Source organism: Cajanus cajan, chromosome 6 (assembly GCF_000230855.2).
Source record: "Cajanus cajan strain Asha chromosome 6, NIPB_CcT2T_4, whole genome shotgun sequence".
Taxonomy (NCBI): domain Eukaryota; kingdom Viridiplantae; phylum Streptophyta; class Magnoliopsida; order Fabales; family Fabaceae; genus Cajanus; species Cajanus cajan.
The window spans coordinates 44,768,261-44,787,032 of NC_138522.1; the positions used below are offsets into that span (position 1 = coordinate 44,768,261).

At 34.3% G+C, this 18,772-nt stretch overlaps 1 protein-coding gene across 1 annotated transcript; it reads left to right on the top strand.

The window, feature by feature from the left end:
* The first annotated feature begins 500 nt into the window (after positions 1-500).
* Positions 501-4,787, top strand: LOC109818050 (Leucine-rich receptor-like protein kinase family protein). Its single transcript, XM_020383445.3, has 3 exons — positions 501-680; positions 1,030-3,717; positions 4,100-4,787. Exons 2-3 carry the CDS (start codon positions 1,122-1,124, stop codon positions 4,450-4,452), a joined length of 2,949 nt encoding a protein of 982 aa, XP_020239034.1. The 5' UTR covers positions 501-680; positions 1,030-1,121; the 3' UTR covers positions 4,453-4,787.
* The last annotated feature ends 13,985 nt before the right edge of the window (positions 4,788-18,772 follow it).

The following is an 18,772-nucleotide window of genomic DNA, read 5'->3' on the forward strand; positions in this document are numbered from 1 at the left end:
GCAAATTTACCACTGCACGGCACCCTCCATTCATTTGTTCACTAATAATTACTCTAGTCGAGCCAGTAAATAAATACATCAAAATCAAAAGCGTTCTCACCGCTAATTAAGCATATATGATTTTCACATATAGAAACTAATTAGTAGAACATGAACCTGATATATGACACATGATCATTCACCAATTCCTGTGTTGAGTGTGCTTTGCATCTTTCCATCAGTGATTTTAATTAATATAATAATGGCAAGAGTTTGAAGAGTTTGTTTTCAACGGTTACAGAAATTCTTTGTCACTTTCTCAAGTGCTCTCTGCCAGTGAGTCAGTCAAAAAAGAGCATTTTGGTAACAATCCGACAAAATCAGAGCCTTTTTCCAACATCTGTCCCTGTTTCCCTTTCAACCGTTTGTGTTCAAACACCAATCTCAAAGAAGTCAAGGTGCAGTTTCGTAATTATGCTCAGTTCCACTCCTTGTAGCATTCCATCTATTTAAGCACGCATACACCCCTCTCTCTCACGTCCAACCCATCCTCTTCAAATAGTATTTCCAAGAATTAACATATCATCCCTCTCTCCCTTCCTTTGCTTTCAATCCAGTTCTTCTCTATACTCAATTCATTTTGACCCCGTGCATCATCGTCAGCACAAAACTAAGTACTCCTCTCCAATTATGATAGTTAGGTACGTAATAATACTTTTTCATTATCCATGCCACTTTTGTTATTTCTCCTCCAAGTTCACATCCTAGCGCATGCATAGTGTCCCTTAACATGAACTGACTCATATGAAATTAATGGTAGCAAGAAGTCAAACTCTTACTCATAGCTACCTGCAAAAGCTGTATGTTTTTCATTTTTGTTACAAGTAGACATATTCTTTTGTCTTTTTCTAAAATATATATCCTTTATTATATATTCTCTCTTTCTTTCTTTCTGCCCATGATTATTTTATTGACATACTATTCAACTTTGATCACTGATCAATAACATAATTAAAAAGTTACGTTAATCATGTTATGCACTTTTTACAGCTTGGGATCCGAGGAGTTAAATCCAAGGCAGCAGATAGAAGACTGAATTGCTTCAAAAAAAAAAAAAAAAAACTCATCTGGAAGCTGTAGACATGGCCAAAGGATCTTCAAAGTTTTCAAAGAAAAAATCCATGACATTTATATGCCTCTTCATGTTCATGCTCAACTTCCACTTATCCCACGGAGAGCAAGAGGTTGAGCTTCTGTTATCCTTCAAAGCTTCACTCCACGACCCTCTTCATTTTCTCTCCAACTGGGACACTTCCTCTGCCACCATCTGCAAGTGGCATGGCATAACCTGCGACAACAACGTTAACTCTTCCCATGTTAACGCTGTTGTGATCTCAGGAAAAAACATAACCGGCGAGGTTTCCTCCTCCATTTTTCAACTCCCGTACGTTACAAACCTCGACCTTTCCAATAATCAGTTTGTTGGTGAAATCACTTTTACCTACTCTCTCAATTCTGTGTCTCCACTCCGTTACCTTAACCTCAGCAACAACAACCTCACGGGTTCTTTGCCTCGACCCTTGTTTTCCGTGCTTTTCTCAAACCTCGAAACTCTTGATCTCTCGAACAACATGTTTTCGGGGAACATACCTGACCAAATTGGATTGCTTTCAAGCCTAAAGTATCTTGATCTCGGAGGAAACGTTTTGGTGGGAAAGATTCCCAGTTCCATCACCAACATGACAACTTTAGAGTACCTCACGTTGGCTTCAAACCAGTTAGTGGATAAGATACCTGAAGATATCGGCGTAATGAAGAGGTTGAAGTGGATTTACTTGGGATACAACAATCTTTCAGGTGAGATACCAAGTAGCATTGGTGAGTTATTATCTTTGAACCACCTCGATCTTGTTTACAACAATCTCACTGGACCTATTCCTCAGTCTCTTGGACACCTCATCCAGCTTCAATATCTCTTTCTCTACCAAAACAAACTAAGTGGTCCAATTCCCGGAGCCATTTTCAATCTGAAAAAGCTCATTTCACTTGATCTAAGTGATAACGGTCTTTCTGGTGAGATTTCTGAGCGCGTGGTTCAGCTCCAGAGACTGGAGATTCTCCATCTTTTCTCAAACAAGTTCACTGGGAAGATTCCAAAGGCTATTGCATCTTTGCCTCGGCTTCAGGTTCTTCAGCTATGGTCAAACGCATTTACAGGTGAGATTCCTGAGGAGCTAGGGAAGCATAGCAACCTCACTGTTTTGGACCTCTCCACCAACAACCTCACAGGGAGGATTCCAGATAACATATGCGACTCAGGTAGTCTTTTCAAGCTTATCCTCTTCTCAAACTCTTTCGAAGGAGAAATCCCGAAGAGCTTAACCTCTTGCAGAAGCCTTCGCCGCGTGAGACTCCAAAACAACAAGCTCTCCGGAAAACTACCTCCGGAGTTGACCACACTGCCTCAGGTTTACTTCTTGGAAATCTCTGGCAACCAACTTTCCGGAAGGATCGATGACAGAAAATGGAACATGCCGTCGCTTCAAATGCTTAGTTTGGCTAACAACAACTTCTCAGGAGAAATCCCAAACTCATTCGGGACTCAGAAGCTAGAGGACTTGGACTTATCACACAATCGATTCTCAGGTTCTATTCCTGTTGGTTTTGAAACGTTATCAGAGTTGGTAGAATTGAAGCTCAGCTATAACAACCTCTTCGGTGAAATCCCTGAAGAACTATGCGCGTGCAAGAAGCTTGTGGCCTTAGACTTGAGTCACAACCACCTCAGTGGCGAAATTCCGGTGAAACTCTCCGACATGCCGGTTCTGGGCCTCTTAGACCTGGCGGAAAACCAATTCTCCGGCGACATTCCGCAGAATTTGGGAAGCATGGAGTCTCTTGTTCAGGTAAACATATCACACAACCATTTTCATGGAAGCTTACCTTCCACCGGGGCTTTCCTCGCCATTAACACGAGTGCAGTCGCCGGCAACAGCCTCTGCGACCGTGACGGCGACGCTTCAAGTGGTTTGCCACCGTGCAAAAGCAACAACCAGAACCCCACTTGGCTTTTCATCATGCTGTGCTTTCTACTAGCCTTGGTTGCGTTCGCGGCGGCTTCTTTTGTCGTGTTTGTCGTTCGTAGGAGGAAGAGCTTCTCCGAGGAGCGAAGAGTGGAGAACGAAGACGGAACATGGGAAGTGCAGTTTTTTGACTCCAAGGCCGCGAGGTTGATGAGCATCGAGGATGTTTTGTCGGCGGTTAAAGAAGGAAAAGTGGTTTCCAAAGGAAGAAACTGGGTTTCGTACGAAGGGAAGTGCATGGAGGATGACATGCAGTTCGTGGTGAAGGAAATTAGTGACTTGAATTCGGTTCCGATGAGTATGTGGGAAGAGACAGTGAAAGTTGGGAAGCTTCGACACCCGAATATAGTGAAGCTTATTGGGACGTGTAGGTGCGGGAAGAGAGGGTACTTGGTGTACGAGCACGAAGAGGGGAATAAGTTAAGCCAAATTTTCAACAGTTTGAGTTGGCAACGGCGCCGCGAAGTTGCTATTGGCGTTGCAAAAGCGCTTAAGTTCTTGCATTCTCACGCTTCGTCCATGCTTTTCATTGGAGAGGTGTCACCGGAGATAGTTTGGGTCGACAATAAAGGCGTCCCTCGCGTTAAACTCACCCCTCCCGCGGTGCCATGTTTGGATGTCAAGGGTTTCGTTTCTTCGCCCTACGTTGCTCAAGGTAATATTTTGTTCCTTTTTGCAGATTAGTAATCTTGCTTATATATGCACACATACAATACAACTATGGTTTTATCATAGATCAACTTATATGGGATTGTTCTACTAGAATCATTAATTTTGAATTGTATTAAATATCTGACTTTGTCTTTTGTTATAGATTCAAAAATGATTGTCTAGCTAGTGTATTTATGATTTTGCAAGTTGTCATGACTTTATATGTTGGTGGTCACATTTCCATAGGATGATAGAGTTTGTTTGATGAATACGTACAAAACTTCACGAGCTTGATAAGAATCCATAATGTCATATCAGTCTTATGTTATGTTATGTCACAGCATATAATATAATATAGGTTAATGTTTGTGGTTGTGTGTGTTCAGAGGGAAGAGATGCGACGGAGAAGAGTGAGATATATGGGTTGGGAGTGATGGTGATTGAATTATTGACGGGAAGAAGCGCCATGGACATGGTCGACATAGAAGCTGGAAATGGAAATGGCATGCACAAGAGCATTGTGGAGTGGGCCCGCTATTGCTACTCTGAGTGTCATGTTGACACGTGGATAGATCCTGTGATGAAAGGTGGAGATGCATTGACCTATCAGAACGACATCGTTGAGACAATGAATCTGGCGCTGCACTGTACCGCAACTGATCCCACCGCAAGGCCACGCGCAAGAGACGTACTCAAAGCCCTAGAGACTGTTCACACCAACACAAACACTTTTTGTTGAGTTTCAACCTCAACTCTCTCATTTCATCAGCATTCTCTGACCTTTGTTATAGATTTTCTCTTCTCTTCTCTTGTTCTTTTTTATTTTTTATTTTTATTTGAGTTTTCAGTTTTGCTTTTTTTTATTTTATTATATATATATATATATATATTTAATCCTTAATTTGTTAAAAGTTTTTAGTTTAGCATAAGTAAGTTGTTAATGAAGGGATTGCTAGGGAAATGTTTGCTTTTGATATATTTTATGTAAGGTGCATGCTTGACATACCGCTGATGAGTGTAAAAGTAAATGTAAATAAATTGAATGTGATAAATAAATTAAGTATATGAAATCAATGCAACATCTATATATGTAATTTTGTATTACTCCTAGCATAAACACTTTTTTTCGTTTGGCTAACTGATATTGTTCAATAGCGAGGGCTATTGCCTCTGCCTTTTCCACCAACAGCTGGAAATCTCATTCATAGAGGTCTATTTTCTATCACTTTTTGTCCTGATCTGTGCACATCAGCTGTTAATTGTCTGGTTTGCATACTAGCTAACTAATGGAAATATAGAGCGAAGAGAATAATTTTCATTTTGAGAATGTAAAAACTACGAATCTAATTCATAAAGACATAAAAGTGGGCAAATTTTTTTATATATTATTTGAATGCTTGCTGTTTACACTTTCTTTCCCATATATAAATACATCATTTAGCTCTAGATTATTTTTCCACCGGGGTGAAGTTGTTTTTATTCAATTCTCATGAAGTCATAATAGACCGATCATTTTAATTGGTTTTTCTCCTTTAAACCGAACGATTTAATATTAAAAAAATAAGAGTAGCTATATATACTGAAAAATCAACTATTTAAATAACAGTTAAATTAATACATTCACATATATTATGTGTTAGCATCAAAAGAGGTAATTTGGAAATGCTCGAAATACGGGGGCTTTCGAAATCGAAGGTAATCAGAAAATAGTAAAAGAGAAGTTCTAGAATTGGAAACATACGAAGCACAAGGGGAATCAAGAGATACTCGAATACATATTTCGTGAAGCACTTGAAATCCTTGAAGCTGCCACTCGTGAAAAGGTTTCACAACTTCGCAACCTCTCAAAGTACAGGAAGAATCAGGAAACACTCGAGTATATTTTTGGTGAATCACTCGAAATCCTAGGGACCCGGACATTCATGAGTATACTTCGTAACCTCTCAAAATGAAGAACTTAGGGCAGACATGATTAAGAGAGGTCGAAGTAAATCGAAGGGATAAGTATCAAACTATAGAGCGGTTTGGGGGGTTATAAGAGGTTCCGGAAGTTACTAAAAGACGTGCATGAAGTGATCCACGATTTGGAGGTTCAGAACGGTTACACATTCGTGACACGCCAGATACAATTATTTATGATCCCTCAAATCTCTATAAATTGACGAGCCATGCTCGTAGATAGGGGTCGGAAATCACACTACTCACAACACCTCACAAGCACTCCTCGCCTGCGCATAAGGCTCACGTGTACGAGACAGCTGAGTACGATTTTTTGACCACTCTTTTTTTTCCTTTTTAGCATAGTGTAACATAGTTTAGTGTAGTGTAGCCTTCTGAATACTCATTATATCCTTATGCATTGTAATTCTACTATCATCGAACAAAGGATATGATTTCTGCAGTTAATATACATGTTATTTATTCGATGCACATCAACGTTCACATGCATGAAATTGATTGTATGATTAGCATAGATATTCTATTTTGCTAAAATTGCACTCTAATTAATTAATTCAACATGCTGTTTATATGATTCATCACTGAAAAGTCGCGAAATCTGTTATGTCACACATGTCTAAATTGAAATCGTGCTAGTTCGAATAAAAATAACTTATGAACGAAATCTTCCACATTATGATATTGTTAAAAAAATATTATTTTTATTTCATAAAAATGTTATTCTTGAGTCTTGACTACGAGTGATTTCTTGGTTATGAAAAATATTTAACATATATCCACTTTCTATCTTATTTCTCCTTCAATAATCCTATCACGTTTATCATCACTCTGGGATATATAGTTGAAAGAATTTGGTCTTAATTTACAAAAAAACGAAAACGCAGTACTGTATATGTCATTGGATATGGGAATGGAAGCAAAGAGTTTTGGCGCATCATGATGACGGAAACCGTAAAGTGAATACTTTATGATCTTTTATATAGCAGAGTGGAAACGCAACCACAACACTCATTTAGTGGGGGATCACTTTTTAATTTATTCATTGCGGGTTTTGTGATATTTTTTGTCCCATTGTCTTTGCAAAATTCGCTACAGAATATAGGGCCAAAAGAACAAAGCAAAAGGATTGCATTATACCAATAAGCGCACAATCACGCAACTCAAAGCTGCATGCAGAAACTCAGTTTGACAGCCAAAGTAACACTTCGATATATATCCCTTTTTCGCTCCCTTTTAACTTATATCTCAAAACCCAAGACCGCTTTCTTTACTTACTAAATATATACACACTTTACACCCCAACTTATTATACATACTAAATATATATACGCCTTTTCCTCTACGCCCGCCAGTTTCAAACTATTTAACAACTATGGTTAATCTAGTGATTGGTTAATCTAGTGATTGGTTAATCTAGTAATTGGTTAATCTAGTAATTGGATAAAAAGAGGTTAAGATAGTTAGATGTATAAATATATATGTTTAATTTTCATTGCGATCATTTTTATAATCTTTCCTATTTTAAAAAAAGATACTTCACTATTTAAACCAATAAGATTGGACACATTTAGTTCACAATTAAGTTCTATAATTAAATGTGTTATAAATAGAAACAAAATCCCACATTATTTAAAAAGAACAAACATGAGATTTATAAAATATATATATGAAACTTTTTGAATAATAATTAAAAGCTAAATTTATAAGAATTTTAGGCTCAACATGTATAATATCATGTTAATATAAAAATGTGTGTAAATATTTGTGATACAACAAGATATAATACTCTTATTGAAAAATATATTCCAATATACAAGAAATACGAAAATAACTTATCAATGGTATCAAAAGCTAGATTGTTCGGTGAAAAAATACATTCTCACAATCCATACAAATAAACAAAAATAACTATTGAAAGACATATTTTACTAAATGAAAGTTATGTCATTTATTTGAGACAATAATTATTGAAATACAAATAAATTATTCTATTATTAGAAAAAAAAAAGATTAATAAAATATATATATATATATATATATATATATATATATATATATATATTCCATTGATATACAACTTTTTAGGTAATGATAAAAAATAAATTTATTATAATTTTAAATTCAAGATAAAAAATATCATATTAATATAGAGGTATGTGTTAAAATATATCCAACACAACACATACCAAAACAACTTATCAATGTGTTGACAGGATCCAATTATATAACAAAGACAAAATTCAAGTTAATAATCTCTACACATTCAAAGAAATTAAACTCTAACTATATTGGTGGTAAGATGTCTTTGGTAGAAAAAAATAATGCTTCAACTATTCCCTTTCATTTTGGGTCCATCTCCACTATATATTAAGCTCAATTCCAAAAGCTACTCCGAAGGAGAATGACCTAGTTGAGCGGATGTATAGAAATGAACTGGGACTAATTAACTCTATTAGTGATATAAATGAATCGATCTTTATAAGTAGCCATGCATATTTTTATATTAACGTGAGACATCTAAATTTATAAATGGTCATTGTTACATTTGTTATTGCTGCGACCTAATCATGAAATCACATTCAACGTTCCGATTGTCATAATAATACAATCACCAAATCAAACCCGCAGACAGATCGACATTCAACAGAAACTTTTGATATTAAATACAATGATAAGGCGACGCATTTTCTCTTTTTTTGGTTTGAATGCAAACTGTAAATGAAACCTTTAGTGAGGTTATGATTATAGGACTGATAAAAGACACTTATTAGATTTCTTGCTTCTGCGGAGACTCCCTTTCTTTTTTGTGTTCATGATGCAAGTTTGAATATGTGATGATGGCTGTACATTCACAATCACTGGTTTTGGGCGTCTGGTCTCCCTTCATACATAACAAACTTAAATCATACTCAAACAAAGGATTTTATTTTTTTTGTTAATTGTCTCTGATTTGGTTACAAATATGGACGCATGCTAAGTCCAGCATTTGATTATCGAAATTAATTATCCCCATTTCCTATTGATCCCTTTTCATGTACCTCGAAAATAACTTAAACAATTAATCAGGAAATTTTTACTTTTTTTATCTACTAGTATTCTAGCACGTGGGTTGCTCAAAATAAATATTTATTTTTATATAATTAAAATATATAATAATTAATATATTTAAACATATAAATTATATTTTACAGTAAATAATTTAATTTGTGATATAAAAATATTTTAAACTAAATTTCTTTTTAAAAAATTATTAAAATTGAATTTAGAAATAAAAATAAAAGGTTATATTATAAGGGATAGAGGATTAATAGATTAAGTAGTTTGAGATGATTAAGAGAGATTATTTAACTACATGTAAGAGTAATATGTGAAATATATTTACAAAATAGAGAGAATAAAAGAAATACTGAGAATATCTAAGTAAAAGAAACGAGAAGAGTGAGAGTCTCGCACTCTAAATTGTATACTTTAAGATAGTTGATTTAATTTTCTTAATTTTACTGATTATTTTTTTTTATGAAGTTCTCATGTTTATTTAGAGTAAGCCTTTTTTTTAATTAATAATAATATAATATTAGATATACGGAGAATAGGTAACGGAGATAGGAGATTTTATGACATAATTATGTAGCCTGGACCATATATATACATTTCTTAAGACTTGTTTCTTTCTGGTCGTATAATAAGTAAGCACATTGCTACATGGGCTCCAAAGTAATCCTTATCTTATAGTGTGATTAAGCACTAAATGCATTAACTCCACTTACATGGTAAAAGTAGTAGTAGTAGATCGGGGATTTTCCCAACCAGGCCTGACCACAAACTTTCTTGTGACCCACCTTCCTTCCATGTTATGATGATGGTGCTTAGAGTTTCCTTCTTTTTTCCTCCTTTTCTTTTAAACAAATTTATTTTTTTCTCGTGTTATGGCCTCTAAGTAATGATGGTTGTGCAAGAATCCTTTACTCTTTTCTTCGATGAGAACTCTTGGAGGGTTTCCACAGTTAGAAGATTCCATCAGTAAAGATGAGTCTAAGCATAAAAATATAAAACTAGCTGACATTATGAGGGGCAAACCAGCTCAGTCTGGCTGGCATGGATATGCAATGTTTGTTTTTCTCAAAAGCCCCCCAAGATTTCAATTATAGCCCTCGGAGACCATGCAAAAGCTTCTTTGGCCTCATTCTTTCAAGTCAAAAAAGCCCCTTTTCCTCTCATTTTTTCCCCCTAAAGTCTTCTTCTTTCGTAGTAGCAAGTGTTTGAATTGTTAATGTCTTCGCATTTTTCTCTCTTCTTTTCTTACAATTTTCTTGTATGCATAAAAGACAGCTGGCTTTTGTTTTCAGACTTTAATGTAGTTATAATCATAATATTGGATCCACGTGCAACCCATCGGATATTGCACACACCCACCACACTTGACACAATTTATGGAATTCAAAGCGGAGAAAGGGGTTAACTAGTGCTATTGACCCATGCATTGCAAAAGTTCTAGTATGAAAGCTATTGCCATTCTTGGCCGTGAAACCAAGCATGGTACGCAACAGGAAAAGGGGATACAATACTGTAGGGAGGTAGTTAAACAAGTTCTCAAAATCTAATTACACAAAGCTGCTTTTGAAAAAAAATATTGCTGCTATATATGCTCATATATAATTCTCACAAAATTGTCATAATTATGTGTTATGTTATAAGGGGGTGACATGTGATGATATAACTTGGAAAACTAATGAGTACATAAATGAACATTGAAAGATTTGGACATTGACTTTGAACATTTAGCAATGCTCCTGCTTAGCCGAAAATGCATATTGATACACCAATTATTGTGCCTTTCGCTTAATCCGATGTAGCAAATCGAATGGTTACACAAATCTTGCTTTGTTTAAATCTAGTCAATTCAAACTTCAAAGTAGGGTTCGATTTAGTCATTCTATAGTAATGAATCTAAAAGATACTTTACTTTTGCCTGTAATTTAAACTTTATTTCATGAGACCTTGGTCTGTGTCCAATTCGTTAATGTTCTGGGTCAAAGATCACATCAACCCCTACCACTTCAAAAACCAAAAGACACTTTCAGTGTACTCTGGGGTCGATTTCCCTTTCAATTGACAGTAATAACTATGGTAAAGTAAAACACAAAGTAGTGTCCTTTTTGTTTATATATATGCCCTGTTAATTATCTTAACCTGCTCGAGTTGAACTAGGCTTTGTTCCTAACATGTATATATATATGCTGCCTAACCAACCTAACTGTGGAGGGATAACTTTGTTTTAAATCTTTTTTACCAAATATTTCTTATTTTTTCAACAATTGAGAAATGAAAGAAGCAGTTTAAAATCAATTTACTGCTTCCGGTTGTTACTTGGTAATTAAGAAATTGTTTGTTACAGTTATACAGTTTTAGTTTTAGTATAACTTCTATCAATATCATATATAGTACAATTTAAGTTCAGCTTATATCAGCACAAAATTAGGAAGTTTTGCTTTATGGACGTAATTAATAAAAGTAAACCAATGTGACAGAAGGATAGAAAAGTCCTAAGTACAGATGGTGAAAGAAGTTATGGTTTATAGAAAATGTTACAACTTCCACTCAAATGTTGAGATCAGTTACGTTTTGATAAATTTGGCCAGAATAATAGACTCAAGGGGAAGGTATGAACTGGAATCAATGAATATGAAACATATCTCTGTCAATTCTCAAGTCTTCATCTTTCGTAAGAAAGAGTGAGTTCGAATTCGCTGGTGTTTTGTTGAAATGGAATCCGAGAGATTCAAAACTGTGAAACGATTTATAATGATTGATCCTTTCTATGTGCAGGTTCATTTCAGCATTAGATATCGCTACTCTACGTTGTGCTAATGGCCTTCAACTCCACCAGAGAAGTTGTTCTATAATGTAGATAATAAAGTCTGGCCAAATTCTGAATAAGAAATATATCATATTTTTCATCCTAATTACTACTTAATAAACAATATATTAAGTGATAATAAAAATATATATTAAGTGAAATTGAAAGTAAAAATAATAGTATTAAATATTTAATGATGTTAACAATGTTTAATATTTTTCTTTAAATAATTAATCTAAAATTCATTAAGAATAAGATATTGAATTATTTCTTCTCAATCAGATAGAGATAGCTCATAGCCTCATAGCAGTCAGAGATAGAAATAGATAATTTCAATTTAGATATATAATTTATTCCAATTAAAATTTTATTAGTGTTGTCAAAACGAACAATTCGGATACTAACCAAACTTATTAAGTTAAATATAAAAAAAAATGTCAATTTGACTTGTCTGACTTCCGTATAAACAGCATATTTTACTAGTTTAGTGGTCCAAATTAAAGGTTGAGTTAGACTTGACTATTTAAAAAAAAAAAAAAAAAACAGATTAAAAGGATAATAAAAAAACATTGAATTTCATTTATATTGACTTGATCTTTGATCAAGTTTAAAATAAAAGAACTTAACTTGGTAAGATAACGGGTCAACCCATTTTGACACCAATATCATGTTTAATCTTTTATTTTTTATCTTTTGTATGTATATGTGAATGTACCCTCTTGATTTTAGGTCAAACTATATGTTAGTTACATTACCATTAAGGCAGATGATAAACACACCTCCACTCTCGTATAGATACACCCCTTTTTAAAAAAAAATATATAAAATGTCTAAATTACCCTTAAAAAAAATAAAACTCCTAAATTTACACCTCCTCTCCCGCACCCCCGCACCCCCGCACCCCACACCCCCTTCTTCCTTCTTCCTTCTTCCTTCTTCCTAATGCTTCTTTCCGCTCACACGAAGTGGAAGAATATGTTTTGCGGGCATGACGAGTGTTGGAGGACCGAAAGGATCGCCACCATCGATCCTCGGATGTATGTCGTATCCAGAGTCATTGTCACCTGTACATTATGAATGGGCTTCCTAAAGGAGGGGGAGCCTGCACACATTGATGCTCACAAGAGAAACTAGGGGGAGATTATTTTTTAATGTAAATGGCAATTAAGGATCATGAGGGTCTCATGAGAGAGTGGAACCCATTTTTCTGCAGCCAACCTTGGGAGGGTCTAATCTGCGGTGGGAATCCTGATGATGCTGCAGCAGTTGCTAACAAATGTGGAGGCCCGGCTTGCCATTGTTGTTCATCCGACATTGATAATGAAAGATCACTTCCAATACGGCCTCCATTACTGCTGCTAGGAACCTGCATGTTCGAGAGAAAAGAATTTAAGCCCACTTCGGTGCGTGCTTCCTCAATCGTCTTTTGTCCATTTAAATATAATGCATCAGCTAAAACACAAAGTAGTTCAAGAAGGAAGAAGGGGGGTGTGGGCTGTGGGGTGTGGGGTGTGGGGGTGCGGGGAAGGAGGGTGCGGGAAAGGGAGTGTAAATTTAGGAGTTTCTTTAAGGGTAATTTAGACATTTTATATATATTTTTTTAAAAAGGGGGTGTATCTATACGAGAGTGGAGGTGTGTTTATCATCTGCCTACCATTAAACCTTGTTTGCTTTTCTGGCCCAATACTAAAGACATGTGTACCCTCTCACTTCTGGACCGAATCATACACATTTTAAATTCATATTCTTAGATTAATTTATTATCATATATTAGACTTACTTTTTTTAATGACTTTGTGGGCTTTAGCCCATAAAAAATCTACTAATTTGAAAATCATTTCAAGTCAGATATTCATGTAAAATGGATGCCTCACTTTTAAATGTTTGATTCGTAATGAAATCATCCTCTTACGATTTCATGTAACTGGAACAGTGGATATACTTATTTGATTGGGACACAACACACTTACCAGCACCCTAAACCCTGGGAATAGTATCCTTTTCCTTTTAGAGGTGCTAGAATAATCTTCAAGACTCATCATTTCGCAATTCTAACCACTTGGAGTAAATTTGAAGGGAATGGTTTTGCTTCGTGACAATTAAGCAAAGTGACCAACAAATATTGATAAAGATTCCTCATTGAAAATGAAATTGTTGAAATGTGACTACCAATAGTCATGGCGAGAATTTTTTATATTTTTTTTCTGAATAATAATATATTATCTAAAAAACCTCCACTGAATATTTATCATAAAGAAGAAAAAAAAAACAGCCATACTGGTATACAGAATCACTGCATTGTTGATATTCATTATCCAACTCAACTCCAAAAAAATAGTCAAGCTGATTTGAAGACTCGGATTAATCATATGTTTACTTTAATTTTTCTTCAATAATTGTTTGTTTTTTAAATTAGTCTTAGGGAGATAAAAGTAGTAGGGGCAAATGATCCATTTAGAAAAGATCCAATACCAAGTGACAATGCAATAGCTTTCTGGAATGCCACTTTGCAAAATAGCATCATCTTTCTTATTACAACACAAACAACAAAAGTTGAATTTCCTAGGTAGCACTATCAGGGGTTTGTTGAACTGAGCCCTGTGCAAAAAATCTAAATTGATCCGAACCGATCCATAACCGATCTGATCCATATTGAAAAATCTGATCCATTTTGAAAAAAAATCCAAACCGAACCACTTTATAAAACCGGTTCAGTTATCCGATCCATTTTTACAAAGTGGATCGGTTCGGTTCGGTTCGATTTTCTAAAAAAACCGATCTATATATGAGTAAAAAAGTGGATAAATGCACCGTACCGAATCGATCCAATTTCAAAAAAACCGATCCATATTTTAAAAAAACCAAACCGATCCACTTTATAAAAATGGATCGATTAACCGATCCACTTTTATAAAACGGTTCGGTTCGGTTTGGATCGGTTTTTTGAAAAAAACGATCCATGAACACCCCTACTGAGCCCATTAGAATCTATTGCAAAGAGTTAAAAGTGTTAGAAATATTTTGAAAAAAATTATACAAAAATTGGATCTTTCTAATAAATTAAAATTAAAATTGAAGATGGTAAATTATCATTAAATTCATAAAAATGTTGTCTATATACAAGTTTACATCCAATTTAAAATTATTTTAAAAAAATTATCTGCTAACAATTTTATTTGTTGAGATTATATTAAATAAATAAAAATAAAATATGAAAGATAAAACTTTAATAATAATAAATATCCTTAAAATTTATTCAAAATTTAAATAAAGAAAATTTTCATAAATTTAACACTCCTTCTTGAGATTTTTTATGAATATCTCAAACTTTAGTTTCATGAATTCCAAAAATTGATTTAAGAAGTGTTTTGGTCACCATGTCCACATCAATTTTTTGACCCTAAATCATTATCTCCATAGTCATTCAATTAAACTTCTCCTCCTACATTTAAATACCATTTGTCGAAAGTTGTTATATCGAATGCATGTTGCATAAAGGTGTGACCAAATCTTTCATACAAAACATTACTCTCATCAATTTTAGCAATAAAATCATGATCTTCAACTAAATTAAATTTCAAATAAAATATATTTTTGATGGTCTCAATCTTCGTAATCTCTAAACCATGTTCATCCATGATAAAATAATAATTTTCTTTGAAAGAGACACCATATCCACTCCTTAGCATTTGTAAAATACTAAGAAGATTTTGATTTAATTCTAGAATGTAAAGAACATTTTTGACAATTGTCATACCTTTTTTGTTTGATATAGAAACCATTCATTTTCCATTAGTTTGCACAATTTCACCATTTCCCATCTTGGCTTTTAGTTCAATTGACTCATGTGACTAGTACAGTCACTATCAATGAGCCAAGTATTTAATTCATGTGAATTGAGTTCTTGAGATGCCATAAGTAAATACTCATCTTCATCATCATTTTTTAATTATATTTGCCTATTTTTTGATTGTTGCTCAAATTGATTTTTCTTTAATCTACAATAATTTTCGTGACCATTTTTATAACAAAAAATATAGTGAAAAATGAGGTTTATCTTTCAACTAACAATCTTATTCAACATGGTTGGTTCTTTCGCAATGAGAACAAGGCCAAAAATTTTCTTTTCTTGAAGAACCTTCAACTTTTCCTTTATTGTTATTGAAAAATCATTTTTCAAAATTCCTTCCATTATGCTTTGTTCGAAAAGCATCTTTAACAACTTCATCACTTCTTAACGAGACTTTTTTTTCTTATGCATGAAGCTTGTTGGTCAACTCGATAATTGTAAGAGTTTGCAAATCATAAGACTCTTCGATTGCAAAAAATCTTGGCTTCAAATCTTTCAAGCAGCAAAGCCATAATTTTTTCGACAACCTTCTACTTTGTAAATTATGTTTCACCAAGAAGTCGCATTTGATTCACAACATCCATTAACCTACTAGAATAATCTGACAAATTCATTATCTTTTATCTTCATCAATTCAAATTCCCTCTTCAAAGTGAGAAGTCTAATAAATTTGACTCTATTACTACCTCAAATTCATCTTGGGTCTTGTCTCACACTTTTTTAGATGTTTCAAAGTCTATAGATTTTAGTAAAAATATGATATGCAACTCCTACATGCAGGCAAGTGATGACTTTATCTTTCTTCAATTTCTTCTCATAAACTTTGATTTATGCAATGGTTGAATTTTATCTTAATAGTGGTGGATTAGCTTCAGAGATTAAAAATTCTATAAACCATGAGACCTTAACACAAATTTCATTTAGACAGTCCAGATATGATAATTTTCACTATTAAACATTGAAATTGCAGATGAGTTGGTAAGAGTAGACATGTTTGCACTACAATTTCTTGAACAAGAAATACTCAATTTGATGTTTACTCTCAACATTATTGTGTTTAGTACTTAATAAAAATTTTCCTCGCAACTTGTAGGAAGCAACCTTTGATACTGATGTTAAAAATATTTTGTGAAAAATATAGAAAAGTTGAATCTTGTAGATAAATTAAAATTAAAATTGAAGGTAGTAAATTGTCATTAAAATTAGCATTAAATTCATAGAAAATGATGTGTACGTATAAGTTTAAAATGAATTTAAAATTCTTGACAATCTTATCTACTAATAATTTTATTTGTTGAGATTATATTGAATAATTGAAAATAAAATATAAAGATAAAACTGTAAGAATAACAAATATCCTATTTAAAATTCAAAATTTAAATAAATAAAAATCTCATAAATAAATAAATTATATAAAAAAAAAAAAAAAAATAAAAAGCATTTCCTGGTCCTGCATCTAAATTGGTACTTGGTTGCATAGAACACCAAACAAAGTAGTGTGTTGCATGCTTGCCATATTATTTTGCTGCATTGTTGCTGCAGAGCCTTGCATATTTGTTGTTTGCAACTGAAAGTTGGTTTGATTTTGATGAGGCTGCACTTCAGTAACTTGAGATAGTAATGGCGCAATAGAAGGCATATGAAGTGGGAGGTTTTCCAAACTACAATGGATTCACGGTTTTCCTAGACCTATATATATATATATATATATATGATATTTACAATTTGCTTCTCATATGAACCCAATTGCTCTCTGTAACTAGGTGAGATGTTCACATGGGATGAAATCTATACTACATATTGTGCGTGACTATCCTTGTCGCAACCCGAAAATTTCCGATCTCGCGACGTATGGTTTAGACATCCTTTTAAAAGTCTCATTAATTAAGGGATGCCCGGATACCAGACTAATCCTTAATTAATGATTTTTGAAAATAGGTTCATGGAGTCGCCACCAATATTTTACTCAAAACATTGGAAAAAGAAAAGGTTTTTTAAAGATCCAACTATGGCCTTGATAACCAGAATTAGGTTCGGGGGTCGGTTACGTGTAGGGAAGGTATTAAGCACCCCTACAACGCCCTCAATTGGTACCCTATGATGAAGTTAACATTATAAGAATTAATAAATTAAATATTGAATCTCCTTTATTAATATTTTATTTACATGCTTAAAATATAAATCATGCTTAAAATATAAATTAAGCGATTAACCCTAAAATATCTACAATATGCCGTTTATTATAACAAAAAAAAAAGATAAAGATAAGAAATAAAAGGAAGAGAAGAAGATTAGTTGAAATACCTCTTGAACAAGCTTTATTGAATCTTCAGATATGAAAAAGGTGCTTTGTGGCGACCTTTCACACTACAGTATGTCTCACAAATCTCAAGAAATACAATAGGGGGAGAGAGAATATAGAGATGCGACACAAATCTCAAAAAATATAATAGAAGGGAGAGAAATAGAGAATTTTCGTGCTCAAAGGAGTCTTATTCGAAATTTCTCTTGCCGCCCTGAGAACTGTACCCGAAGCTTCAATTTATAGGAACCAAAAGGGGCCAGAACGGCCCGTTCCATATTCGGAACGGCCCGTTCTGGCCCAATCATTATGGGCAAATTTCGTACCCTGGAACGACCCGTTCTGAAAACGGAACAGACCGTTCTGGGGGACCAGAACGGGCCATTCTGATTTCAGAACGGCCGTTCTGGGGTACAAAATTTTGGTCTTTGATGGGGTTTGCAACGGGCCGTTCTGCTCTGGAACGGCCGTTCCAACCTACAATTTTATGCCTTTTTTATGAGTCTCGGAACGTCCCGTTCCAAATCCAGAACGGCCCGTTCCGGACTTGGGAACGTCCCGTTCCGGGCTACTAAAACCACCTTTTTTTTTTGCCTTTAGGCCTTCTGATGTCCTGTCTTGTTGTTTGCCTGCTTCGAAAGCTCATTCCCTTCATAACGGAGGTTCATTTCTTTGTTTGTGTCCTCCCGGACGAAATTGGGTGTCTACAATCCTCATTTGAGAAAAATTTGGATGCGAATAAGGAATATTTCACCCTTTTTTCTCTGTTATAATTGTCTATTATTGTGGCTCAAGAACTTGGTTAATCATTCAAATGCAACAAAATTGGTAGTTGGGGACATGGTGGATTTGACATTTTTGGAACCAAATGGTCTTTGAGACAGACCAATGCTAATTGTGAGCTATGTTGTGAGACAGATAACATTAAATATATCACATAATGCACTTTATTTGAGGTCCAAGTCTCTTTGGCAATAACGTGACATATAGAGCCCACCAAATTATCCTTTTGTCTTGTTGAATGTTGATGGAAGTTGGCTAAAGAATTCTCGAATTATGGAGATTGGTGGAGTGGTGAGGGTTGATGTTGG